Source organism: Muscardinus avellanarius (genome assembly GCF_963383645.1).
Source record: "Muscardinus avellanarius genome assembly, chromosome: 8".
Taxonomy (NCBI): domain Eukaryota; kingdom Metazoa; phylum Chordata; class Mammalia; order Rodentia; family Gliridae; genus Muscardinus; species Muscardinus avellanarius.
In genome coordinates, this window is record NC_137794.1 from 4,586,921 (window position 1) to 4,614,453 (window position 27,533).

At 41.5% G+C, this 27,533-nt stretch overlaps 1 protein-coding gene across 3 annotated transcripts in view; it reads right to left on the reverse strand.

Moving 5' to 3' along the window:
• SUPT3H (SPT3 homolog, SAGA and STAGA complex component) overlaps window positions 1–27,533 on the reverse strand; it is a gene marked incomplete at both ends in the record, with an annotated part of 388,363 nt that overhangs the window by 147,378 nt on the left and 213,452 nt on the right. For 2 of the 3 annotated variants that reach the window (XM_080700357.1, XM_080700356.1), the window contains 2 exons: window positions 1,845–1,935; window positions 4,205–4,291. In XM_080700357.1, the coding sequence (XP_080556483.1) occupies window positions 1,845–1,935; window positions 4,205–4,291 (178 nt within the window). The remainder of the gene's footprint in view (window positions 1–1,844; window positions 1,936–4,204; window positions 4,292–27,533) is intronic. The other variant, XM_080700358.1, reaches the window with a different exon arrangement.

The window sequence follows — 27,533 nt, forward strand, 5'->3', positions numbered from 1 at the left end:
TTCCTGTCCTTAGCGCTTGGCCGGCCCACTCTTTGGATAACTCCTCTTCTGGGATTATGATCTTCCTCTTAATACTCACTACCAGGATCTCCACTTGCCTTTTGCCTTACCAGGAGGCCCTCTGCTAGAACTCCCACAAGCTTTGTTCCAAAGAGCACCTTGGGGAGCACTTCAGAGCGCTTTGCCAAGGCCTGCCCTCTCCCGGTGCTGAGTGTTGGCACCACCGTCCTGGAGTGCAGTGGGAGCAGCTGGTCCCCTCTGGAGCTCTTGTGGTCCAACAGCAGAGGCCTGCGAGGGAAGGCCGCTGTAGCCTCCCAGCCCTGCCCCTGCCCCTGCTCGCATGCAGGACGGTTCCCTGTAAGTGAGCTGGACTGGATGGCCAGGACTGAGGATTCTCAGCTTGCCAGGTCTGCTTTCACCCTCTGAGCAGAAGATGCGTGAGAAACCGCAGTCACGTCAGCTGGGCCCGTCCGCACCAGAGCTTCTGCTGAGCCAACCTCGTGCTCTTCCTGCACTGAAACTGTTTTCTTAAATGTGAGCTGACAGCCCGATATTTTAGGCCACCTTTCCCCAGAGTGGAGCTTCCATCCCACTGAGCTGGGGCAGGGGCCAGAGCGAGGGGGCGGAGGGCGCGGTCCCCTGCAGGAGCCTTCGCTGTTCTGAGAAACAGCTGGTAAGTTCCCTCACTACACATTTCTCCATTTCCTCTATCCCCTTAAGTGATTTATTTATTTATTCATTCATTTTTTGTATTTTATGTGTTCTATTTATGTATTTTATTTATGTAATAGTATGTATGTATGTATGTATGTATGTATTTTTACTTGGAAGAGAGTCGCCATGCTCCTCATATAGACATTTGAAAAGCCCCATCTCAGGATTAGATGTGTTTTGCCTGATTAGTTTATCTTATCACTTATGCCAACTGTTTTAAAAAATGTCCTAGTGTCCTTTTTTTTTTCTCTCTTTTTCTTCCAGTTCTGGGAATAGAACCCAGGGGCATTCTACCTCAGAGCTACACTCCCTGCCCTATTCTTTTATTCGTTATTTGGAAACAGGGCCTCACTGAGTTGCAGAGGGCCTCACTCAGTAGCTGGGGTTGGCCATGGACCCAGATCCTCCTGTCTCAGCCTCTCACATGCTGGGATGACAAGCGTGCGCCACCACGCCCGGCCTTGGTGTCCAATAAGTGAAGATAAAGAAGAAATACTGAAATAAGTAAGGAGGCTACTAAGACTAATATTCTCATTTTAGCACACTGTCTTAGCAGTCTGAGTTTCCAGGTCTTCTTAAGCTTAGTATCAGCAACTACAAGCTATTCAGCGGCAGGAATGTATCAAGTGCTGTGTTTTTTTTTTTTTTTTTTTTTTTAACTGTACTGAGGATGGAACCCAGGGGGCTTCTACCTCCAATCTACACCCCCAGCCCTATATTTTAGTCTTCTCACCGAGTTGCAGAGGGCCTCATTAAGTAGCTGAGGCTGGCCATGAACCGAGATCCTCCGGTCTCAGCCTCCCCGATGCTGGGATGACAAGTGTGCGCCTCCACGCCCGGCTCAGGTGCTTTGGACATGTTGAACTCTCTCTCCTGAGCACCCCACACATTAATTAGTATAATTTCTTTCCCAGAAATGAGAAAACTGCCCCTCTAGGTCACAGGCAGGGAAAGGAGCGAGGGGCCTGACTGGAATCCAGGTCTGTTTGGCTCCCAGCCTGTCTTCCTCATGCATTTCATAAAACGAAACACTTAATTCATGTGCAGGACTGCTTCCCGGGAACTAAGCTCCTTAAGAATTGCTGGAGTATCAAATGGGCGGCGATGTACAGGACACTGGTCTTTGTTACCTTCTAGAAGCTCGTCCTCGTCTATGCCTTTGACGATCTTGGATTTGTAGTCTCGGATGAACATGTACTTCAGCAGTCTTTTAAGTTTTTTCTATTAAAAACAAGAAATAAGTCAATAAGTAAATCCACAGACATACTCACTTCCTTAATAAAGACGACTATGACGAGACTAAGTTTCATAAATTAGCACCCCAGGGTCATTTGGGGAAGGAAGACCTGGCAATCCATAGCATCATTCCGCGCACTAAGAATGTTGTCATCAAATTAAACGTAAAAGCTAAAGTCTAAGTCGTTTTTAAAGCACTTTTTACTCAGGAGTATCCAGATGTTCCCAGATGATAATAATTGCTTTTTTATGGATCTTATAAAAATTTAAATTCTTTTACAAGATTGTGATAAATATTGCTTTCCCTATACTAATAAACTGCACTTTTGCTGTAGAATTTCTAGGACACTTTTGAGGTGAAATTTTATTTTAAAAATTGACTTATAAACGAGGCATTGTGCAAAGCACTTTTACGTGTGTATGATGTGATCTTTCTAACAATGTGGAGACACAGACAAAATACAATCATTTCTTTTCTCTATGTAGAAAAAAATGAAATTAAAAAACAGCTTTCTTATTAAAGCTTAGCATAGCCAGAAATATGACGTAACCTTTGAATCTCAGTTAATTTATTTACAAAGTAAGAACAGTGCCTACTTAGCAGGTGCATTGTGAGGAATTCATGAGATTCGGGAAACCGCTCGGTGCACCTCGCCAAACACAGCAGCCAATAAACGCTTCCTTAATATAAAATGGGGCTATTAAAAAGCTTTCCATTACCTCTGTCTGCACTTTCCTCTGTTTCCATTAATTACTTTAATTTATTTTGTCTCATGTTTGACCTATATGACTTCCTTTAAGTTCTTTTTGAAACATGTCAGTGTACAAATAAAATACTTATGTTGGGAAAGTTGAGAAAACTGACAATTATCACATCAGAGCTCTGTTCTTGGTGGATAAAAAGATTCTGCTTAAGAGTCCTGGACAGTAGAACAGTCTCAGGTGGGATGTATTCCTCATGTGTTCATATAATTTAAATTTCTGACTTCTTCAAATGGTAAGGGTAAGTGTTGATGTAGACTATCTGATCTGCTTATGTCTTTGTTGACGTGACACAAAGTCCCACTGCTCCGGGCTCCCAGGGGCCTCCTAAGGAATCTGCCCTGCTCTGTCCACAGGGGCCCAGGCTCTTCCTCGAGGCGCCTGCTGCACAGTGCTGGGCGCCTCCTCCTCCTCCAGATTCCTCCAGGTATAAGGAGAGGTGCACAGACCCTGCACATTATTATTCCTCGCTGTCTATGAATCCTTCCTTCTCACCCATTTCCAGAGCCAGCCATCAATTACACTTGGCCTTGCTGACTGCGCCAGTGCGCCAGTGAGGGCCCTCGTACCTGGCCATTCCACATTTGATGGCATGTGCCTCATCCAGGGCAGAACCCTTCCTTCAGCCTCTGACTCATCACAAAACCTTGAAAATCTGTTAAGCCTTAACATACTTCTTCAAGTAATCACACAGAACTTCCTAAAACAGATCCTAATCTTATAACTAAGTGACCATTAAACCCAAACCTGTAAAACGTTATAGCATATTTTCAACTACTCATGGAAAATAATTATGACACGAAATTAGACACAAATACCAACTGTGTTATAGATTTATGCTCGTGATATATTCACTGTGACTTGTTTTTCTCCAATGAGCCAGTGTCACAGAGTAAAGTTTGGATTTAAAGTTAAAAATTACTCTATGAAAGACTATAATCCTGATGATATTAAGATGTAACATGAGAAAAACAATAAATATGCTACTCATTTATATCCTAAGAAGAAAGCATAAAGTCAGTATTTGGCAATTTATTATAAATAAATAATAGCAATGCAAATGTCTACACAAATACGGAGTCTTATCACAGATTTTACATAACCGCCTTTGACTCTACAAGAATCAATTCTGTTGTATACACCCATTAAACTTACCGTGTAAACTATGAATAGTAAAACATCAGTTTGATAGTTATAATTCAGAAAAAAAAATTTTTTTGTGTGTGTGTGGTACTGCGGGTGGAACCCAGGGGCTTTCTACCTCCGGGCTACACTCCCAGACCTATTTTATACTTTATTTGGAAACAGGGTCTCACTAAGTTGCTGAGAGCCTCACGCAGTAGCTGAGGCTGGCTTCGAACCTGATCCTCCTGTCTCGGCCTCCCAAGCGCAGGGATAATTTGAAGCATACACAGATTCTTAGTTTCTTTGTGTGACTTCAAGTAAGCACCAGGCCTAGCATTTTTAACACAATGCAACTGTTTTATATTACCTTATCTTTGCGCATCAAAAAGAGAAGGTCTTCAGGAGAGATCACCCTTGCTCCTCGCAGCTGAGAAACTCCAGCAGCCTGCTGCAACTATCGACAGAGAAAATTTAGAAATTTTTCCCAATGATATAAATTAAACATAGTACAATCATGATGTCTCAGGAGAGATGAATATACTAAAAGTTAAAAACTTTTGGGGATAAACCAGCAATCACATTACTGCTTTTAAAAGCAAAATACCATATGATACACAAAAAGATACCAAAAATGCAATTAAATTAACTTATGATCCCACCTGTAACTGATACAATAAACAGAAATCCTTGATTTCTTTCATGCAGAAGAAAAATCATACACAGCTTCCAGAAATGCATTAATGCACCTGAAAATAATTTTATGAAATTTTATACTTCATAGCCTTGTGAGCAATGGTTTCAGTCAGTATCACTAGTTGAATAAGTATATTATTAATCTGAGCTCCCATGCTGGTATGATTTGAAATAGGCCCATTCAGAACTTTAAAAGATCAACAAATACAGTAGCTGTTTCTAATATCCAAAGGGAAAAAAATGCTTTTAGTTTTGGCAAGTCTTCAGTTGGGAAAGGATTCAGTCCATAAATCATAATACTGGACTGCATTAATTTCTTTCCACACTAATCACATGCACACAAAAAGTGAACTGTATCCGGAATGCACAACACAAAACATACTGCGGGCAAAGTTAGATTCTCCTTGAAAGGCTCATCTGCGTCCCTGTGTCTATAGAGTCGCGTTGTTAAGAATTCAGAAGCCCTAGAAACACAATCTTACTTGAAAATGACCTGGAAAATAAAAGAATGTGAAAAACGATAGTTCCCCCCCCCCTTTTTTTTTGGCAAAGGCAAACTCAGTTTCTTATTTTGATTAGTTGGAAGGAACATAAAATACATCCATCTGAAAAAAATAAAGATGTTGGAGAAAGCACTACAAAAATGTGCCTGTAACGTCTTCCAAATTTGATCAAGCAAAGCCTGCTGATTGTACCCTACCAACTTGAGCCAATCTGAAATTTTATAAAAATATTGACATATAAAAGCTGTTCCAAACGCAGCCTTCTTTCAAAGGAATAAATCTAACACGTATTCTTGAGAACTAATTTTTAAAAAGCAGCCCGCTGTTATCTTAACAATTAAATGAAATTAAATAGTGCGTTTGTGCTAAAGAAATCCTGCTTGAATGTTTAAGCGATTTTGCTAAGTAAGCTTCAACCCTTCTTTAAATACACAGGCTACGAAACAGATTATAAACCTCCATGTGTCCGCTTTTACCACTGAATTTCCTGGATACTGGTGGTTGGTATATAAACATAATCCTACCTAAATATAGAAATTTAAATTTAACTGAGAACCGTTTAAAAAGAAATCTTAAGGAAAAGGTTTTTTTACAAGATGATGTATCTTTCCAAAAAGAAAATTTATAGTTTTCAGCAGGTAGGAACATATTTTTTTCCCCCTAAAAGCTGGAAGAGCATCAGGGAAATATATGTACACATCTTTTTTGAAATAAGAAACATTTCTATCAGGGTCTAAAACTTAGGCAATCTGTGTGGAGAAGAATGTGGATCACACATGCATTTATCTGATCATATACATAGAGCCAGGGACAGCACTTCATTTAATGAAGAATAGTGATTTAAAAATTGAAGAACAATATACACAGACATAATGTTGCTCATGCTCAGAAAGAATCAGGATAAATATGCATTCCTAACTAATTGATGGTTTACCCGTACTATGTATAAATAACCTGGATCACACTCCCCAAATGTCAGTTCGCAAAGACTATCACCAGGAAATGGATGAAGAACGGTTCGGAGCAGAATCGCTCCTGGTTGGGGACCACTGATCCCTGTATCTTTGGGCTTTGTTGTTCCTTAGCAACATGAATCTGGAATGGACCCCTCAGTTCTCCGACACTCAGATTCTTCATTCTTTTCCATGATGAAGAGACAAACGTAGGCGCAGTGGGTAGGTAGGTGGTATCACAAGGCAGAACCTTAGGTTAGGCCGTCGCTGGGCCCAAGATGATCTGTTCGTCTTTCTCGCCATATGTCTATGACGCATGGACTAGTGGCCAGGTCGAATTATAAAAGGCTAGGTGAGGAAAGGGCAGCCGTATTTGCCAGCACAGACAGCCTCGAAGGTCTTCTCTGAATCCTCCACAAAGAGGCTGAGGAAAGTTGAGATTAGAAAATCCAGGCTCCGGGCATAGCGCTAGCCCTGAGTTGTGGAAGTTCAGCGATACCAGATAACTTGTCTACATTTGCAGGTTTATAGATTCTCTTTCGTTTGAAATGGGTAATCTGTGCCTATAATGAGCATTAGAGAATTAATAATTTTCGTAATAGTAGCTAGCATATATTGAGTGCCCAGTTTGTACCAGCCACTGTGTTACAAGTGGGTAGGAAGGAAACACTTCAAATAGTGTTATGTACATGTTCAAAACTATCGATGCCGATCTCAGTAACAGGTATGAGGAAGGGGAGCAGGGTGGTCTCCAGGGGAAAGCACCCTAAGTGCTGTGTACACGTCTGCTCCTATCACGCAGAACTCCTCATGATGGAGAATTACAGTGCATTAATAAAAGTATATTAAAATATCAAATCAATCGGTGACAAAAAGTAAGAAATCGGATGCGCTCCTTCATATGTGGAAGCCAGGGAGAAAAAGGGTCATGGGAGGTACACTATACAAAGAGAAAGCAGAGATGAGCAAATCAGGGGACCTGAGGGGGATGCGAGGGGGGACGGGGAAATTCCGATGTACATGATGTACATTCGTAAACATATCAAAGCCGATCACTAAGCTGAACATGAGATGGAGGGAGGGGGAAGGACTGGGTGGGAACGGGGAAGGGCTAACGAGTGATGTGTGCATGTGTGCCTCCACCGTCTCGTATCCCATTAAGGTGGATGAGTTACAGTCATGCAAGGTGGCGCACGCTTCTCATCCCAGCATTCGGGAGGCTGAGACAGGAGGATGGCAGTTCGAGGACAGCCTCAGCTACTTAGTGAGGCCCTTTGCAACTCAGTGAGACCCTGTTTCAAAATAAAGAATAAAAAATAGGAATGGGGGGGTGTAGCTCGGAGATAGAATGCTCCTGGGTACTGCAAAAAAAAAAAAAAAAAGTATGACTACAATGAACCAAATAATTTTTTAAAGTAGGAAGTAAAAGGTATCAAACTCTAATTTCAATGTTTTAATTTAAATTACAACATATATGCCATTAAAAGTCAAATAAAATTTAAGTTTCACAATGACTGGTGGTGGTGCCTGGCTGCAATCCCACCAGTCTGTAATCTTACTTTCAGTAGCAGCCACTTCCAGCTTTTTGAGCTTTTCCTGTTATTTATCTCCATATCGGAAATAAACTTGGGATGCTTTTCATATTGTCAACTGACTTATTATGAGAATTGAAATGATTCCGTTTTCTTGGACTCCCCAAATTTAATCATCTTTTCCTCCCCTTTTGATCTTACTTATAAATTGTAATTTCTGGTTAAACTACGGATCAGCGTTTATACTATTATCACTACATAACCATTGTTAACAGGTCGGCCACTTTGATCAGATTTCTCTAATAATTTTTCTTGATTGCCCTAGTACTTAATAACAGCCTTAGTGTTTTTTTTTCTGACTTTTTTTTGTGAACCTAATATGCCTTCATACCAGAACTTCGATGGTTTCAAACGCGTGGCGTTGTATTTGTTTCTCTCTGTGTTTGATGAGCCATCTCCCTTGGAGCCCTCTAGACGGCTTCTACTTGTGTTCGCAGCCCTTATTTCTTCAATTCGGTGTTTGCTCTTTCTTTTTTTGCTTCCTTATTTTAGTAGAACACCTTCTCTGGAACTTTCCTTTTTAGTCTTTGGGCATAATTATAATAGATGCTTTAGAATCTCTATTAATTCTCTATTAATTCCAGCATCTGGAGTTAGCCTCTATTGACTGTATTTTCTTAGGTATGGGTAATGTTTTCCTGTTATGTATGTATGTATGTATGTATGTATGTATGTATGTATATATGTATGTATGTATGTATTTTCTGTGGTTCCAGGGATTAAACCTGAGATTAACTAGCAATGATCCCTTTTTTTTCTTTAATTTTGAAATAGGGTCTTGCTAATTTTATTTGTGATATCGTAACTGATATAAGGGTTCTGGCTCTTATGTTCATTTGGAGAATATTGATTTTTTTTTCTTTTTAAATAGAGAATTATCCAAAATGAACTCAAAATGCAACCTCTCGTACACACACACACACACACACACACACACACACACACACCCTCCAGTAGTAGGCTACAGCTGAAATATACCTCTAACCATTTTTTGAGCAAAAATACTTTTTTTTAAGATCTGTATGTCTCTAACTGCATATATTTATGGCATCCTCATATTCAGTTGAGAATCAGTCTCCACCTCCTGAATGCTGGGATTACAAGTGTGCGCCACCACACCCGGCATATGTTTTCTTTAATATGTGCAGAATAGGAAGTAATTGGGATACAAGAAGGACTCCAGATGATGATGAGAGAAACCTCGGGGAGCCAGGGAGGAGATACAAGGGTTAAGGGTAGAGGAAGACTTGGGTTCATTAACAGAAGCTCTACCATAGACTGTGTGTATTCATATGAATACATACCGAGGTCAATCTGGGTACTGTGATGGAGGGACAGAAGGGGGGAGGGGGCGCCAAGACTGCGTGCGTGAGTCATCGTCAACGTGATTTACGTTATGATGTGAGACTGTAATGCACCAATAAAAGCACCAAAAGGAAGATGAGGGGAAAAGTCCAAAGATAAAGATTTCATTTGAGTTTCTTAAAATTTCACGAGCAGAGTCTTTGGGTAGCCCCAAGAGTGTGTGGCTTCCTCGTCCATGTGGCTTTTCTTTCTCTGTTCATGTCCTGGCACATCTGACCCCCTCGTCCACACCCCTCTGTTCACATTTCTAAAAAGGCTAAAGAGCCGGGCGTGGTGGCTCACGCTTATAATCCCCGCGCTTGGGAGGCGGAGACAGGAGGATCACGCAGGTTCGAAGCCAGCCGTGCTGGCTTAAGAGACCCTGTTTCCAAAAAAAAAAAAAAAAAAAGAGTATAAAATAGGTCTGGGAGTGTAGCCCGGAGGTAGAAGGGTTTCCAGGAACCCCAGTACCAATAAATAAATAAATAAATAAATAAATAGGCTAAAGAGTGGTCGCTGTTACTTTTTCCTTCAAAGGTCAACAGTAGGGGACTTCCGGGAAGATGGCGACCGAGAAAAGCGGGGCTTAAGAGTCCCGCTAACAACCAATCTCCATTACCACAAAAAGAGCGCCTTTCATAGCCAGAAAACACCATCACCAGAAAAACAAAAAAAACCACCAGGCTCCAGAGAGAAAGCGGACTGAGAACAGAGCTCAGGGCCACAGAGGAGACACACGCGCCCGAGGACGCGGCAGCAGCGCCATACTGCCGGCGGCAGCGGCGAACTCAACGGACGGCTACAGCAAGCCAGGAGAGCCGCTGCGGAACAGCCAGGCGGGATCTTTCGGCGCAGACAGCATTTAAAGCTCCCAGTGGCTGAGCTCAGCACACGCTGCAGGGATTCAGAGTGGAAATCAAAACCAGAGAAGAAAAAACACGCCAGCCTCATGGCCGAGGGCGTGGCAGAGGCGCCATATTGCCACCGGCGGCGGCAGCAGCAGTGAATTCACCGAGTCCAGTACAGCTACATCTGCGTACTCAAGAACAGTGAGTCAAATTGCGGGCCACAGAGGAGAAATCGCAGTATTGGGCCTCCTGGGACTTGACCCAGTGAGGGAGTGGTGGTGGCAGAGATATCACACCATAGGAGAACGTGCAACCTGGCACCCCCCATAGTTTAAAGCAGCCTCTATCGACTCCCTGGGTCGGAGACTCTGTGATACAACCCAGTAAAGGAGTAGTGGGGTCTGAGATAATACAGACTCGAGATCCAGAGCACCTTAAGTGAAGCCATAGTGACCCAAGGGAAGAACCCAGAGAAGGCACAAACCTCCGAAATCATGGGAAAGAGGAATAACACTGGAGTAATGAATGTGCACAACCCCACAACATCAGAACCTGATAAAACAGAAAATCAGAGATTTCTAGAAGATCAAATCAGGAAAATAACTGTAGAAATAATAGAGGTGCTTCGAAAAGAACTCAGAGAGAGCCAAAAAGAGATAAAGGATGCAATTAATGAAGTAAAGGCCTCAACTCAAAGCACAAACAACCGATTAGACCACATGGGGAACAGAATCTCGCTCTTAGAAGATGAGCAATCCAAAAATGAATGCATAGTTTCTAATCTAGAAAAAAATATCCAACAGCAGGAATCTGACATTGAAGAAATATGGGCCCATCTTAAGAGAGCTAACCTAAGAATAATTGGAATAGAGGAGGGAAAAGAAAGTGATACCAAAGGGATCAACAATCTCTTCAAGGAAGTAATAGCAGAAAATTTTCCAAATATAGAGCAAGAGGTTGATACACAGATCCAGGAAACTTATAGAACTCCCTTTAGACAGGATCCGAGAAGAGGATCCCCACGCCATATAATTGTCAAAATGACCAATGTGGAAGCCAAGCAGAGAATCTTAAAGGCAACAAAAACAAAGGGCCAACTGACATTCAGAGGCAAACCAATTAGAATCACTCCAGACTTCCCAAACCAAGTCATGAGAGCCAGAAGGGCTTGGAGTAACATATTCCAAACTCTGAAAGAAAACAACTTCCAGCCAAAAATTTCCTATCCAGCAAAACTTTCTATCAAATTAGATGGAGAAATAAGAAGCTTCCATGACAAACAGAAACTGAAGGAATTTATGTCTTCAAAACCAGCGCTAGAGAAAATACTCAAAGAGATTAACTACAAAGAAGAAATAGGTAACACTCACCAGAACCAGAGAAACAAGAGTTTCCATCCAACAGACAACTAAGATTGGTTATCTGTGGAGATTCATTATTTATGTTAGTCTTTTACCTATCTCTAAGTTGTATTGTTTGCCTTTATTGTTGTTAATTTTTAGGATTTCTAGTTGGAATATTAATATACCTTCAGATATAGTATTTGGAAATATTTTATCCAATTCTATTAGTAACTTTTAACTCTGTTTACATTGTCTTTGGATATACAATATTTTCTTTTATTTTTTTAGGGAGTTTGTATATTCTTCTGTTGCCTGTGCCATTGAAATCATATCCAAGAAATCACTGCCAATTTCAATGTTGTGAGGTTTTATGACCCAGATTTTCTCCTAAAAGTTTATAGTCTTAAGATTTATATTTAGGTCTTTTATCTATTTTGAGTTAATACTTGTATATGGGATTAGGTAAAAGTCCAATTTTATTCTTTTCCATGTAATTATCATTTTTCAACAATATTTAGTTAAAAGATTATTATTTCCACCACCAAAGGTTCGTGGAAACCTTGTCAAAAATAACTTGACAATATAGGGAAGAATTTAGCTCTAGGCTTGTATTTAACTCCAATGGTCTATATATCTGCCTTTAGAACAGTACTACACTGTTTCAATTATTGTAGCTTTATATGGTTTGAAATCAGAAAATATATATCTGCTAGCTTTGTTCTTTTTCAAGATCGTTTTGGGTATCTAGAATTCATATTCCATATTAGGATAGATTTTTTTCTGAAAAATAAATATATAAATATATGATAGTTTCACCTAAAAAAACAGAAAAAAATATGCTCTGGTAAGAAAGAAAGCAAAAAGAAATATTGAAATGCTATCTTTAAATCATCAAACGCTTGGTAGCAGACAAATGAAACTGTTATGTGAGATTATCATTTTTAATTTTGGATAAATTGCTATAATACTAGATGTCAACCACTAAGCCAAGCATGGGAAGGAGGGATGGGGAGAGAATGGGGTGGGGATCGGGTGGGGGCTGACTGGGCGATGTGTGCATGTATGTCTACAAAAGTTTGTATCCCACTATGATGTATGAATACAGTGCACCAATAAAATAAAATTTAAAAAAAAAAAAGGTCAACAGTATAAGAGATAAGAGATGGCATTAATAGCCTTTTCTTTCAGATCTCTTGCTAAATTTTCACAAGATCACCTGATTTCACTGTAACATTCAAGAATAGACACGCATCTGGAATTAAATCTTCACAGATGGAGCAAGGTACAGAGCGCTCCAAGTTGCACCCGACCACGCACAGACCCGCGTGATGCTCAGGAAAGTGACCCCAGGGACCAGTGCGGCGAGGCTGATGGGGAGCTACCCGACGAGAAAGCTCACGTGCTATTGCCGGGTCTGCGCAAATGAGACTTTTTAATCTTGCCCTTTGGTTGAGAGAATATACAGAGAAAGTGCCAATTTTTTATTTTAGGATTGCAGCTTTTGATGCTGGATCCAAGAAACTGCAAGCAGAGGACGAGGCTCTGCCGAGATCTTAGAAGGTGTGGTTCCTCTGTCAGCACAGTGCTGCCTAAGAGAATCAGAGTACTACTTCCATCTTATGGTCCAACTTAGCAAAGTACTTCCATGCTACTGTACTACGTACATCCATTTCACAAGTACCTTCACTAATATGTTTTAAAAGCCATTACTTTCAGGAGTTCCTCTAACCGTTTCGATCTTTTTCCTTTCAGAACAGCATTAAGATACCTATGACCACTCGATGATTAAGTGAGATGTCACTTAGCATAAAAAACCCAATAAATGTCATTTACATTTACTTAGAAAATGGAAATTAAGTTGGGAATACTTATTTTAAATTTTTAAATGTCAGTATTTATAAAGATTCAAAACCAGCCAGGCACAGTGGTGCACGCTTCTAATCTCTGCACTTGGGAGGCTGAGACAGGAGGATCACAGGTTCAAAGACTACTTCAGCAAGCAGTGAAGCTCCCATCAACCAAGTGAGACTCTGCTTCAAAATTAAACATAATAAATAAGGTTAGGAGGGTAGCTTGGAGGGAGAGTCCCTGAGCTCAATCCCCAGTACTGCAAAGAGAAAAAAAAAATCATTACAAGCCACGCACCAATGGTTTAGTATTAATGATTTACTATAAATAAAATTGGAATAAATAATTTCTATGGATAAATTTGTTTGCATGTTTGTATAATACTCCCATCCTGTCCCAGCCACCACCACTCCCTTATAGGGAGTCCACCAATGGCCTTGAGCCTGCCAGAGAAGCAGCCTACCACTGAGCTACACCTGCGACCATTCACTCACTGTTTATTCATTTATGCCCAGGCTGACCTCAAACTTGCAAACTTCTGTTCCCCCTCCCGCAGCAGTTGGGATTACTGGCATGTGCCTGGCTGTGTTGGTTTTTAATGGTTTTTACTCTTTAAATATACTTATACATATAGTGTGTGTGTTGTACACATAACACATGTGAATCCTAAAGTCACGTTCTTATAAGATGTAAAGTAACTCATCTAAATCTGTTGAGAAAAACTATTTTGACTTCTTTTGATAAAGAGCCAGCTGTTCTTCCGCTAATTCCTCCTCTGAGGTCACCGCAGCGTGACCTCTGATATATACATCAGTACACCTCCAGGTGTGCAGCTCTCGTGTTAAAAAGAGGCTCATGAAGTGGGAACTCGAGACAGGCAAACGGCCAAAGGAGCGCCGAAGAGCCCTCTTTTTATTTTCTGATCCTGATAGTGTAACTTTGGTTCCATAATTAATTTTTTTTCTTTGGTGTCACTGGGGTTCCTGGAAGCCCTTCTACCTCCGGGCTACACTCCCAGACCTATTTTTACATTTTTATTTGGAAACAGGGTCTCCTAAGCCAGCGCACGCGGCCGGCTTCGAACCCGCGCGATCCTCCTGTCTCTGCCTCCCAAGCGCGGGGATTACAAGCGTGCGCCGCCACGCCCGGCCATAATTAAATTTTTGCATCAATAAAAGAAGAAATAGAAAAGAATCAGAAGAAGCAATGGTACAACCCAGTGAGACGCCTAGGGAGCCAGCTTTCGAAGGGAAACCAGTGGAAACACCATCCAACCCCATTAACCATATGCGTGTGGAGAGAAGTAAGGGATGGGGCTCTTATTTGACATTGATGACTTATTTTACCATCATGTTTACCAAGGTACACAAATGAGCAGGTGACAGAGTTGGTTTTTTCAGAATTCTACCCAATCCAATGCCAGATACATTTGAAAACCAAAGGCAGCTGCAAAATGGGATTATAGTAATGCAATAATTACCAGTGTGTAAGAGAGACCAGTCTGTGTAAGTCCCATCTGCGCCGTGCTTTGAAGAATAGAGATCATTTGTATACGTTTCCCCCTCAGTGGGTCAGAGAAAGTAGCCCCTATTCAAATGCCTTATCTAAAGAATGCTTGCATAGGAAAACTAAAATATGTTGTCTATAGCATTTACCAAATCAGACGTAGTCTATGTAAAACTGAATGAGAGTCGGGTTTTCTGTGTCCAGATGTCAGCCCCATGTTGTGCTATCAGGTTATTAAGGAGGGATCAAGGAGAGAGTAACTATATCATGTTACTCTCAGGCCAGAGAGCAAGCAAAATAACACAGTGCACGCAGAGAGAACTGCACGAGCATACGTAAGGCCCCGCTTAGGAATGGCTCGTCCGTGGCTAGGGGAAGGTGGAAAGAGCAACGTATATAATCGAGGCGAAGGAATTCCACTGATCACTTGGGAGACTGAGAAAATGTTTAGCTTTGGTTGCTAAGAGCCCAACTGCGCTGCTGTTAAGAGATTCACTCCCATCAGGACACAAGAGTCTAATCATCCAACGATACTCCCACAGTAACATTCTGAGGAAATAAAGGACGTACAGAAGGCAGGGCCCTCCAGCCTTCAAACACGCGAGTGAGGCGTTCTCGCCTCTCTGACTCAAGCACAGAGCACACCACGCTTCCCCTTACCCCACCGTGCTGCCTGGGCGCCGCGGACAGCCGCAGCCAGCTCACCATCATCGCTTCTATTTTATAAAGATCTCTTAATGAAAAGAATGCACCGCTTCCAAGAGGCCCTTGATGTGTATTAGAATAAAGTAAAGTCAGCCAGGCGTGCTGGTGCACGCATGGAATCCCAGAACTTGGGAGGCTGAGACGGGAGGATCGTGGTTTGCGGCCAGCCTCAGCTACTGAGTGAGGAGGCCCTTTGCAACTCAGTGAGACCCTGTTCCAAAATAAAAAATAAAAAAAATAGGACTGGGGGTGTAGCTCAGAGATAGAATGCTCTTGGTTTCCATCCTCAGTACCACACACACACACACACACACACACACACACACACACACACACACACACACACTAGGGCTGGGGGTGTAACTGGGAGGTAGAATGCTCCTGGGATCCATCCCCAGTACCACTAGGGAGGAGGAGGATGAAGTAAAGTGGCATTTAAGTAATTTGGCAAAAGCAAACAGGAACTGTTGTATGGCAGATTGCGGGGACAAGGCCCAGGAATTGAGCAGGAAGGTTGAAGACTGAGTCCTGCCCCGTCTCTGTGTGAATGTGGTCAGTATCTTAATTTGATGGAGAGAGTACTACGTGGCCAAAATAAACAAACAAACAAACAAACCCAGAAGTAATATCAGTTATCTTGCAGGTATGCTAAAAAAAAAAAAAAAAAAAAAAGCAAGGAAGGAGCCAGGCGTGGTGCTGGGAGGCTGAGACAGGAGGATCCCGGTTCTCAGCCAGCCTCAGCTACTTAGTGAGGCTGTCTGCAACTTAGTGAGACTCTGTTTCAAAATAAAGAATCACAAAAAAAAAAAAAAATTGGGCTGAGGGTGTAGCTTAGAGGTAGATTGCCCCTGGGTTCAATTCCCAGTGCCACACAAAAAATAAAAATTTAAAATTAAAAAAAAAAAATATATATATATATATATGTGTGTGTGTGTGTGTGTGTGTGTGAGGAAGAAAAAAACTGCAGAGACAAACTCTGATGCTTAAAATATAAAAAGACCCAATACGCACTAGTTTTGCTTCCTTCCCAAGGTTCTCTGGACAGTGACATTACAGAAGGGAGAATCTTCAAGCCATAGTGCTGTGGGTCAGCCTAAGAGGAAATAGGCACGCATTAGGATTCCAAGGCCTATTCTCTTTATTTATTTATTTTTGGGGCAAGTAGATGTTCAAGTCTTAAGGAAATTGCCAGTTGTTTCCCAAAGTGGCTGCAACCTTCTCAGTCCACCAGTAGACTCATTCTTACTAGAACACCTGTGAAGGTCAATCATTCAAATAGGAGGCTAAGCCGGGCGTGGTGGCGCACGCTTGTAATCCCAGCATTCGGGAGGCTGTGAACGGAGGATGGAGGATCGTGGTTCACTGACAGCCTCAGCTACTTAATGAGGCCCTTTGCAACCCAGTGAGATCCAGTTTCAGAATAAAGAATTAAAAAAAAATAGGGCAGGGGGTGTAGCTCAGAGGTCGAATGCCCCTGGGTTCCATCCCCAAACCTGCAATAAATAAACAAACAAACAAATAAATAAATACGAGGCTAATTCAATTCCATAAAACACACAGGGCTTTCTCCGTGGTGTTTCCACTTGCATTTCTCTATGAAAAAGGAATATTGTTGGTCTCTTCAGATACTTATTTGCTAGCTGATCCTCCTTTCAGTAAAAAAACACTGCAAAATCTTCTGTATCATTTTAAGTTACGTTAACCAAAGGTTTGTCCAATATATCCTTTATCAAAATAAAAACATGCCCTCCCATTGCTAATTTTTTTACTGGTGCGTTGTAATCCTACATCATGATGAAAGTTCAGAGTCATAGGGACATACAGGCAGACAGCACTCGGGGCCTGCCCCCAGCTCCCAGCCCGCTTTCTCCCCGTCCCACTGGGTCAGCAGGGATAACTGTGTGTGTCCACCATGGCCACTGAAGGGCTCCTTCATCGGGTCTCCCGCCCACCGCCTCTCTCTCTTCGGACCCCTCCATCGCTCCAGAAGGATTTCTCCTCCTTTGCCTGGAATTGCCTTTCATATCCCAACTTCTCCCTAGCATCCACATATGAAAACATACGACATTTCTTTATGTTTTGTGACTGGCTGATGTCACTTAGTATATTTTCCAGGCCCATCCATTTTCTTGCAAATAACAATCTTGTCTTCTTTGTGGCTGAGTAGAATTCCACTGTATGTATATACCATAATTTTGGACATCTCCGCTGGTTCCGTATTTGGGCTACTGCTATAAACATAGATAAGCAGGTGCTACTACGGGAGCCTAGTTTCAATCCCTTTGGGTAGCTATCTAGGAGTGGGATAGCGGTCATATGGAAGTAGATTCATTCCCATTTTTCTGAGGAATTTCCATACTAATCTCCAAAGTGGCCACACTAAATTGAGCACTGGTCCCTGGTTTGTTTGTTTGTTTGTTTGTTTGTTTGTTTGTTTTTGCTGTACCTCGGATAGAACCACCCAGGGGCATTCTACCTCTGAGCTACACCCCCAGCCCTATTTTTTAGTTTTTTTTGTTTTTTTTTGGAAACAGGGTCTCGGTGAGTTGCAAAGAGCCTAAGTAGCTGAGGCTAGCTAGGAACTGTGATCCTCTAGTCTCAGCCTCCCAAATGCTGGGATTACAAGTGTGCGCCACCAGGCCCGGCTGCGGTTTGTCTATTCTATCAGTAGTTATTGAAAACTGAGTGTAGGCTAGTAATGGGGCCAGGAACTGAAAATTGGCCTAATCAGAAGAGAAGTAAAAGGAAACAAGAACACAGTAACAACAAGGAAGAAGGCAAATCCAGACCTCGCCCCTAACCCTAACAGAGCTTACAGATTATTTTTTTAAGTTAAGATGTACAATAAACTTACTACTACAACAGTTTTATCCTAAAATAAACAGGTCCCATGGCTTATGCCGGAAATCAAAGAATGATAACCTCTGCACTGGGTTGAAGGGTATTAAGTTTCATGTTAACGTGTGTAAACCTTGCACAAGGAAGCCAGACATCTTCTACACTATCTAAAATATCTAAAGAAAATATCCCTGCTCATCTGGAGTTAATGCTGAGTTAGATTGTAGCCATGATGGATTTCTGGCCTACAGGCACATCAGACTGAGCTTCCTGGTCTTTAATCAGGATTTGGAGAAAATCTAGGGTATCTTTGGGGATGATCCAATACGGAATTATTAATATTTATTGAATATATACTTACCAGTCAGGTGCTTGTAGGGAAACAAGAAAGCATAACTGGGTAACTGGGAAAATTAAATACAGGAAGTATTTAAAAACCCCAGGGGGAGGGAGCTTAGACTATCAGGGATTATGTGGTACCTCCCACCACTACCCTATCTCCCTTTCTACCAGATCTAAAGAGAGCAGGAGACCACTGGTAAACCTAGGCTGAGAAGGGTGGGCTGGGGAGAGCCAGTCACTGATCCTGGAATCGCCGAGAAGCCCACCACATAGGGACATGACCAATCTGACCCGCATCAGCCCACGTCCAGAGTCCCCAGCCCCACGCCTCCCCCTGGGCACATTTGACCAGAAGGCTGAGGGCAAGAGAGACTGGGGGACAGGACTGCCTTGGGTCCAGGAAGGCGAAGGAGGGTGAAGAGGACACAGAGACAGCCAGCAGACACCCTCAGCAGGGGAGTCTTCAGACCTCAGGGGAATCTTGCGAGGACTGAACTTTGCCTCAGAAAGGCTTAAGGTATAATGTTTTCTGTCCTGTTTTTAAAATATTTCTGCTCAGAACATTTAAAAATAGAAATAGGTGGGATGTGTCCTCTACCAAAGGAACAATGTAGCCCAGTGATGAAAACTGTCAACCCACATTTCAGAACTTAATTTAAGAAAGGGTAGCACCAATAATAACAGAAATAAACCCGTTTCTGTTGAATACACAATGCCTAAATTCTTTTATATATTTTTATACATTGCTAGCGAGGTAATGGTAGTATTTTATAGATTTTTTTTTTATAGATAAACATGAGGAAACAGTAGTCCCAACTATCCTGGAGCTAGTAGATAACTAATTTTCTAGGATTTAATAGTTTCTTCTTATAAACTAATATCCAAGTATATAAAACCCAGTAACTTATCCAATCGATATTCAGCACGCTAAAGGGCATAGACAAATCAGCAGTTTTAGTAACAATTTTTATGAGGTTTTAAAAGTCTGATAAAAGCCAGTCATGGTGGCACACACCTGTAATCCTGTTTTTTGGGAGGCTGAGACAGAGAGGAGGATCACAGGTTTAAGACCAGCCTCAGCAACTCAGTGAGGTCCTCTGCAAATTAGTGAGACCCTGTTGCAAAGTTAAAAAATAAAATAGGGCTGGGGATGTAGCTCAGGGAGAGACTGCCCCTGGCTTCCATCCCCAGTAACACACACACACACACACACACACACACACACACACACACACTCACTCACTCACATACATACACTCACTAAAAAAGTCTGATAAATTTCCGTATTTGTGTTTAAACATGTTTTGTTTTTTGAAACTGGGTAAGAATTTTTCATATGATCTGTAACAAACCTACTCATAAAACACACAACAGTTATATTAGAGACTCTGTTAGAAGTCTTAACATTCTATTCAGAATTTATGGGATTTAATTTTATAAGTGGCTCTATTAGACCAGACAGTGGTAATGTGATTTTGTGCTCCGTGATTAACATCTTTTACTTTGAATTTCTGGGGTTTTTTTGTTTGTTTGTTTGTTTTGGGGGCTGGTCCTGGAAGCCCTTCTACCTCTGGGCTACACTCCCAGACCTATTTTATATTTTTATTTGGAAACAGGGTCTCTTAAGCCAGCATGGCTGGCTTCGAACCTGCGCGATCCTCCTGTCTCCACGTCCCAAGCACGGGGATTACAAGAGTGAGCCACCACGCCTGGCTGAATTTCTGCATTTTTAATCAGGATGTAGGGACACCTGTATTTCAGGGTGGGATATGGACACTAAATTGTACATGTACAGTATCTATCACAGTTTTTCATATCAGACTCTCAAATATTCATTCTTATTGTATCTTCACCATTTTCTTCCAGAAGTTTTATATGGAGTTAATATTAAAAAAAAAATACTAGCACAGAGCCTGACTAGAAATCCATCTCTGCTTCCTAATAGGTGAAGATGAAGGTGCTATAGGGATAGTATATTCTGGAGGAAATTTTTCAATTGTATACTAAACATTTTAATGCCCTGCCATCCAATTTAGTCTTCTAGGTATCTATCAGAAAATAATCAAATGCTGGTAACAATGAATGTGTTATATAAAACAATGAAACACTATAAAGACCATCATTAATAGGAGAACAGCATAATATGGCCACTAGGGAACGAGTTTTAAAAGATACCTGGTAACAGAGATTTGCAATGATAAATTATTGAACTATAATTTGTAATATATAGTAACGATAAAAGTTTTATAGAAGTAAGGCTGGGGGATAGCTTGGAGGTAGAATACCCCTGGGTTCAATCCTCAATACAAATAACAATACTAATAATCATGAGTTTTTCTTTACTGAAAAATACTAGAATATAAAAATATTAAAGAGTAATCATATCTAGATAGTAAGACCACAGGTAATCTTTATTGTCTATACTTTTCTCTATATTTTTCAAATTCTCCATAAGTAACTTACAACATTTAAACTAATACAGTTAACATTTTAAACTATTTTTCATGTTTAATGGATCAAGTGTCTAATCAGAAAAGTATTTTGTCACTTGGGAAATTTAACCTAAAGCTCAGAGACTTTCTGAAATCCCACAAACAAACATAATAAGGGACAAGTTGAAAAATCATAATGAGAAAAAAATGTGAGTATACAGCACCTACCAACAGCTCCCATATCGTGGATATGAAGTGTTCATGAAAATGGGATGCCTAATGATTAGAGTTGCTATGCCTACTGAGATTGTATTCTTTTGTTTTCACATAATTTTTCATAATAATCAGAAATTAACATTCTACTATGATAAAAACTGCCAGAATTTAATAATTCCCACTTTGTTGTACCTAAAAATATTGATAATACTGGTTGGGTAAGGGATTCAGTCCACTCTGGTTTTAAAATATGTTTGAATACGTATCATACTGCATGTGGGTATGAAAAAAATCCTCTGGTTGTTATTTTATAATTCTAGAACTTCTGCACTCTAAAATCTGCAATTAGTTTTTACAACACTAGGAGGATACTATTTCTCAACAAACTCAAGATAAGTGAATATAACACTTAAGCTATACATATATAATTTGAAGAGAAGGCACGGCTTAAAAAAACACTTTAAAGGCCTGTTATTCTTAGTATGAGAACTAAGACTCATTTGAGAAGGACATAGTTGGCATACTTTACATTATACTTTGATGGGTATATATATTTCATGGTGCTGATTCTTTAAGGTCCCTCCCTCCCTCCTTTCCTTTCTCTTTTTTTTTTTTTTTTTTTTTGGTGGTGGTACTGGGGTGGAACCCAGAGGCTTTCTACCTCGGGGCTATACTCCTATTTTATACTTTATTTGGAAACAGGGTCTCACCAAGTTGCTGAGAGCCTCACTAAGTAGCCGAGGCTGGCTTCGAACCCGTGCGATCCTCCTGTCTCAGCCTCCCAAGCGCGGGGATTACAAGTGTGCGCCACCACGCCCGGCTAAGATGTGAAAATTAAAAACAAGCTACCAAAATTAAAGGCAGGAATTAAAAGCAATTGTTCGCAAAGACTGACTTGAGTATTTTCTATAATATTAAAGAATTTAGAATTTGCTCTGAAACCTCGTTCCATCAGCTTATTCCAAAAACTAAAACAAAACTCTGACCTGTGCAGAGTTAAAGAAAATTGTATTGGACAAGCAGGATCTGTTTTTGTTGTTGTTGTTCTTGATTAAAATTCACAAGATATTCTGCTTAGTACAACTCTTATAGAAATGAGAATAAACGCTTTCCACTTTTAACTAGCAATGGGATTCCGCAGTTGATAGACCCTTACCAGGGCAATTAGAGCATAAACTGTATAGTATGGAGGAATTTGGAAACTATAGAGAATTTCAGAAAATTAACGTTATGCTATAATGTAATAAGACAAAAACGCAGCAACCAAAAAAGAACATGAACCTAGATTTTAAATATGCGATCTATATTTGCATATGCAGATGAGTATCAGCAAAACACAGAAATCGGAACTAGGTACACTAGCTGTTCAGATATTTTCATATGGCCTTCTTAAAACAGTGTTCAGAACTTTTTTTTTTTTTTCCTTGCAGTCCTGGGGATTAAACCCAGGGCACTCCTATATACTAGCAAGTGCTCCCCGACTGGACTCTACTCCATCCCTCTTTTAGTTTTTATTCTTTTTTAGTTTTCATAGCTCTCTAGTCCAGGCTATCCATAAACTTGTGATCCTCCTGCCTCAGCCTCCCAAGTAGACTAGAGGTGTGTACCACAGCGCCCAGCTAGCACTCAGGACTCTGGACATTTACTTGCAAACTAGGTATTTACAAAGTCCTGTTTTCTTCGGATACTTTTGGCCTTTCCAATGCAAAGCAGGAGAATAACACATCAAGCACTGTGTGTCCGCTATGTTCTCATTTGGTCTCATATAACGGACTGGGACTTTTCACCAATAATCCTGCTCAGCGGCAGTGGAGCCCACAGCTTTGTATGTAGAATTAATGAAATATGCTGACGATGGTAAGGAAGTCTAAACTGGAAGCCCTGGTGAGTCCCAGGCTTTTCTTTCATTACATTTGAGTTAATTTTCTTATTCTCCTGCTCCTCCTTTTGGAAGATGGCTCATTCCTCAGGCATCTAGGCAAGAAATTGGGCCTCAAGATCCTGATGTGCCATCTTTTTCTTCTCTTTCAAAATTTTAGAAAACGCCGGGCGTGGTGGCGCACGCTTGTAATCCCCGCGCTCGGGAGGCTGAGACAGGAGGATCGCATAGGTTTGAAGCCAGCCTCAGCTACTTAGTGAGGCTCTCAGCAACTTAGTGAGACCCTATTTCCGAATGAAATAGAAAATGGATCTGGGAGTATAGACCAGAGGTAGAAGGCCTCTGGGTTCCAACCCCAGTACCACAAAAAAAAAAAAAAAAAAAAAAAAAAAAAAAAAAAAAATTTTAGAAAACAAGTTTTACCAGTAGCTTACCTTGTGTCTTGTCCTACAGAAGCAAGACTCAAACAAGCTTTGGCCTTCAGTGGGTTTTCATTAATTCAACAAATATTTACTGGAAACCTGTACACAGCAGGCCCTGCGCCAGGCGTGAGGGTGCTGTAGTGGTAAAAGTGCCACAGTCCCTGCCTTCAAGGACCTTCATGATGACAGCGAATAAATTATCAACCAGCGCACGATTTAAAAGCCACAGCAATGACATACAAAACCAGTTCCTTGGAACAGATGTGAATGCAAGAGTCACCCACGTTGGGAGAGTGTTAAGGAATGCCTCTGTGAGCGGTGACATTGCAGCTCAAAGACTGTGCCCAGGATTCACTGTGAGTTGAGTGGAGGTAGAGGGAGGACCCTTGGGCAAGGACCCTAGCCTGTGCAAGAAGTTCAACGCTGACAATGGGTAACCAGAAATAAAGGAGAAACGGGGAGGGGGCAGTAGCCAAACCCCTGGAGGAGGCTGGCCACGTGTTGACAAGTGCTCGACAGGAATGAAGAGTAGCTGGGCGTGGTGGCGCAAACCTGTGCTTGTCATCCCAGCACTTGGGAGGCTGAGACAAAAGGATCCGGGTTTGCGGACAGCCCCAGCTATTTAGTGAGGTCCTTTGCAACTCAGTGAGACCCTGTTTCCACATAAAGAATACAAAATAGGGCTGGGGGTGTAGCTCGGAGGTAGAATGCCCCTGGTTGCATCCCCAGTACCTCAAAAAAAAAAAAAAAATGATGACTAGTAAATGGCAACTTTATAGTCAAAAGGAAAAAATGTACAAAACGAAAATTTCAAAACATGCCCACAACCCCCAACTCTTTTTAAAATTTATTTTGGAAACGCGCCTCACTAAGTTGTTGAGGGTCTTAGTTGTTGAGTCTGGCCTTGACCCTGTGATCCTCCTGCCTTAGCCTCATCACTTTGGGGATTACAGACCTGCACTACCACACGTGGACCCTTATTCTTGTATTCCACTGGGCACAAAAAGATCTAAATAGTCTCTCCTAGTCACAACTCAGAAAATCAGATAAAATTAAATGTCCTGTATGAACTGGACGTTGAGAAAACATCTGTGTCTTCTCAGGACTTGGTAACGATGTCTTTCTGGGCTCCAGTTTCTTTGGTGGAAATATGGGATAATAACAGCTCTTCCTCCTTAGGGTTATGAGATGATTAGAGGCTTCTCCAGCAAGGGTATGCAGCAAGGGGAGGGGAAGCTCACAGATCAATGTGCAGGAGCCTGTCTTCCAGAAGGGCCAAGTTCGTTAAGGAACACACGAGGAAAGCATTAACGTGCACAGATACGCCATGGCAGAGAAGAAAAGTGGGTCAGATATTTTTATTAAGAAAGAAAAATTCAAAGAAACATCAAACTTGTTTAAGCATCCACCCAATCTAGCCTCTCCCAAAAGTGGTACGTTGTGCAAAGTACCTAGAACACAGGGACGGCGTACCAGGAACACACCGGGCTGCCCTGCTGGAGAAAGCCAGCTCGCGGGGCTTGCTAGGTAAGTTATATGCCCGTAGCGATTTATTTTTATTACAGGAGTATCGTTTTCTAAATATTTTGTTCGAAGACATATTTTTGTGAAATGGCACTGTCCTCCTTTCTAAATATTTAAGTAAGCAGTGTGGGATACAGTTCACTTGGCCCATGGCTCCTTGGACATCTTATTAAAACATTTCTCTGAGAACCTTATATCTTAAAAACAAATAAACAAAACCATTTAAGACCAAGGAGGTCACAAAGGAGATAAAAAATCTCTAACTTCATTAACACCTGTTTAATTTTCTTGTTCTTCGTGAAAATGAAGCACAACAGCACAGACAAACAGACAGAAAGAAGTGGTTTTGTTGTTGTTAATTATTTTAAGCAAGCCTTCTTCAATACAGGTAAAATTCTCACAGCAAAAAACAAGTTAGACTTACATGTATGTTAAAAAACTCAAATGTAGCCGGGCGTGGTGGCGCACGCTTGTAATCCCAGCATTCGGGAGGCTGAGACCCGGAGGATCGCAGTCCGTGACAGCCTCAGCTACTTAGTGAGGCCCTCTGCAACTCAGTGAGACCCGTTTTCAAAATAAAGAATAAAAAATAGGGCAGGGGGTGTAGCTCGGAGGTCGAATGCCCCTGGGTTCCATCCCAGACCCGCAAAAAAAAAAAAAAAAAAAACCTCAAATGTAAATTCTGAACGTTTCCTTTATTCTACCTACAGAACATTATACTACAAGCAATTTTGAGTTACAAATAAAAGAAGAAAAGGGAGTGGCAAATTAAAAGGTAAAAATGTCTCAGTGTGACTCAGAGTCTATCCCAGTGTGAGAGACCGTATATACTGAAGCGAGAGAAAAGCATAAAGGGATTCCTAAGTGCACAGCATCACAACAGAGCTGTGCCTTGGGTACCACTTGATGAATTCACAGCAGTCCAGCTGTCACAGACTTTTTTTTAATTTAAAAATTTCAGAGCCAGGCATGATGCTACACACTTAAAATCTCAGCATTCGGGAGACTGAGACGGGAGGATCTGCTTAGTGAGGCTTTTTGCAACTCAGTAAGACCCTGTTTCAAAATAAATAATTAAAAAGGGGGGGGGGGGCTGAGGTGTAGCTCAGAGGTAAAATGCCCATGGGTTCCACCCCAGTACTGCAAAAAAAAAAAAAAAAAGAAAGAAAAGAAAAAAAATCAGAAATGCTAGACACTGAAATTCAGCTTTTATTTGATCTTAAGAAAACTGACTTGCTGGGCATGGTGGCGCACGCTTGTAATCCCAGAATTTGGGAGGCTGAGACCAGAGGATCGCAGTTCGCAGACAGCTCAGCTACTTAGTGAGGCCCTCTGCAACTCAGTGAGAACAAAATAAAGAATGAAAAAATTGGGCAGGGGGTGTAGCTCAGAGGTCAAATGCCTCTGGGGTTCCATCCCAGACCCGCAAAAAAACCAAAAAACAAAAAAAGAAAGAAAACTGCCTTAACTGAGCCTTCTTCCTCCCCTCCCCTTTTCCCTGGCTCCACTGTGGCTCTCCTCCATTATCTGGAGTACTTATGGTATCCCAAATACTCCCTAGCTCTTGAGCATATTAGAGAAAACGTATGTCCCTTCTCCTTCTGTGCTTGGCTGATCTCACTTAACATAATGTTCTCCAGGGCTTTCCAATCTTCTTAAGAATGACATAATTTTGTTCTATATTGCTAAGTAGAATCCCATTGTGTGTATTTCCCATAATTTTGTAATCCGTTTATTTGTTGATGGACACCTAGGTACGCGTACACATGCGAATACAGCATTGTTAACCTGGACACTAGGTATTGTAGGAAATGAAATGGGGAGGGGGGGACCAAGTACTGTGTGATATATGCCCTGAAACATGGTCCACATTATGACGGGAAACTATAATGTACCAATAAAAAAGAAAAAAAAAAAACCCTGACTCTATGCACAGACGCTGCAAATAATTCAGGGCTTTTGAGAAACACTCGCTGACTTTCTACTACCTGAGAAACTCAGAAATATGCAAATTATAAGGGGAGTTATTAATTTTAGGTATATGAGTCAAGAAAAGGACTGCTCTCTTTCATCCATCAAAACATCTCGCAAGAGGAGACCAGTTCTGGTAAAGCTGGCCCAGCAGCAGGGAGGCTGCGAGTGTCCCCGCACTGCCACCCTATTGTTCTAAGGCCTTGTCCAGAGTTCTCCCAGCCTGACTCCTCTCACTGCTATGGGCCAGATGCTCTCGACACGAGTCCTGCTGCTAAAACTTTGAATCTACCGACCCATCGGGCTGGAATAATCTTTCCCAATCCCGCTTACCTAACTCCTGGTCAACCTTCAAAATCCAGCTCAGGCTCGCGATTCTTGGCAAACCTTCCCTAACTCGCTGGCTCCCAGAATGTCCAGAGCATTTCTAAATAAATGATGGCATTGTACCACCGGGCTCCTTTTCTATCTCCTCCATTCTCCGCCAGATCAGCGGAGGTGAGAAGTCACGTCTTAGCCCATTAGGCGTCCCTAGCATTGAGCATTAGACCACACACTCACTAGGCTTGCTGGGTGAGCGAAGGGGCCAGGTTCCATGCCAGGAACATAAACATGGTGCAGAAAATCCCTTCATATCTTAATGATAAGAACACTTTCAGAGATGAAAAATAACTTGGCTTCTAGGCCAGGTGACCCCTAGGCTGTCAAATGAAAGGACACAGACAGACAGACAGACA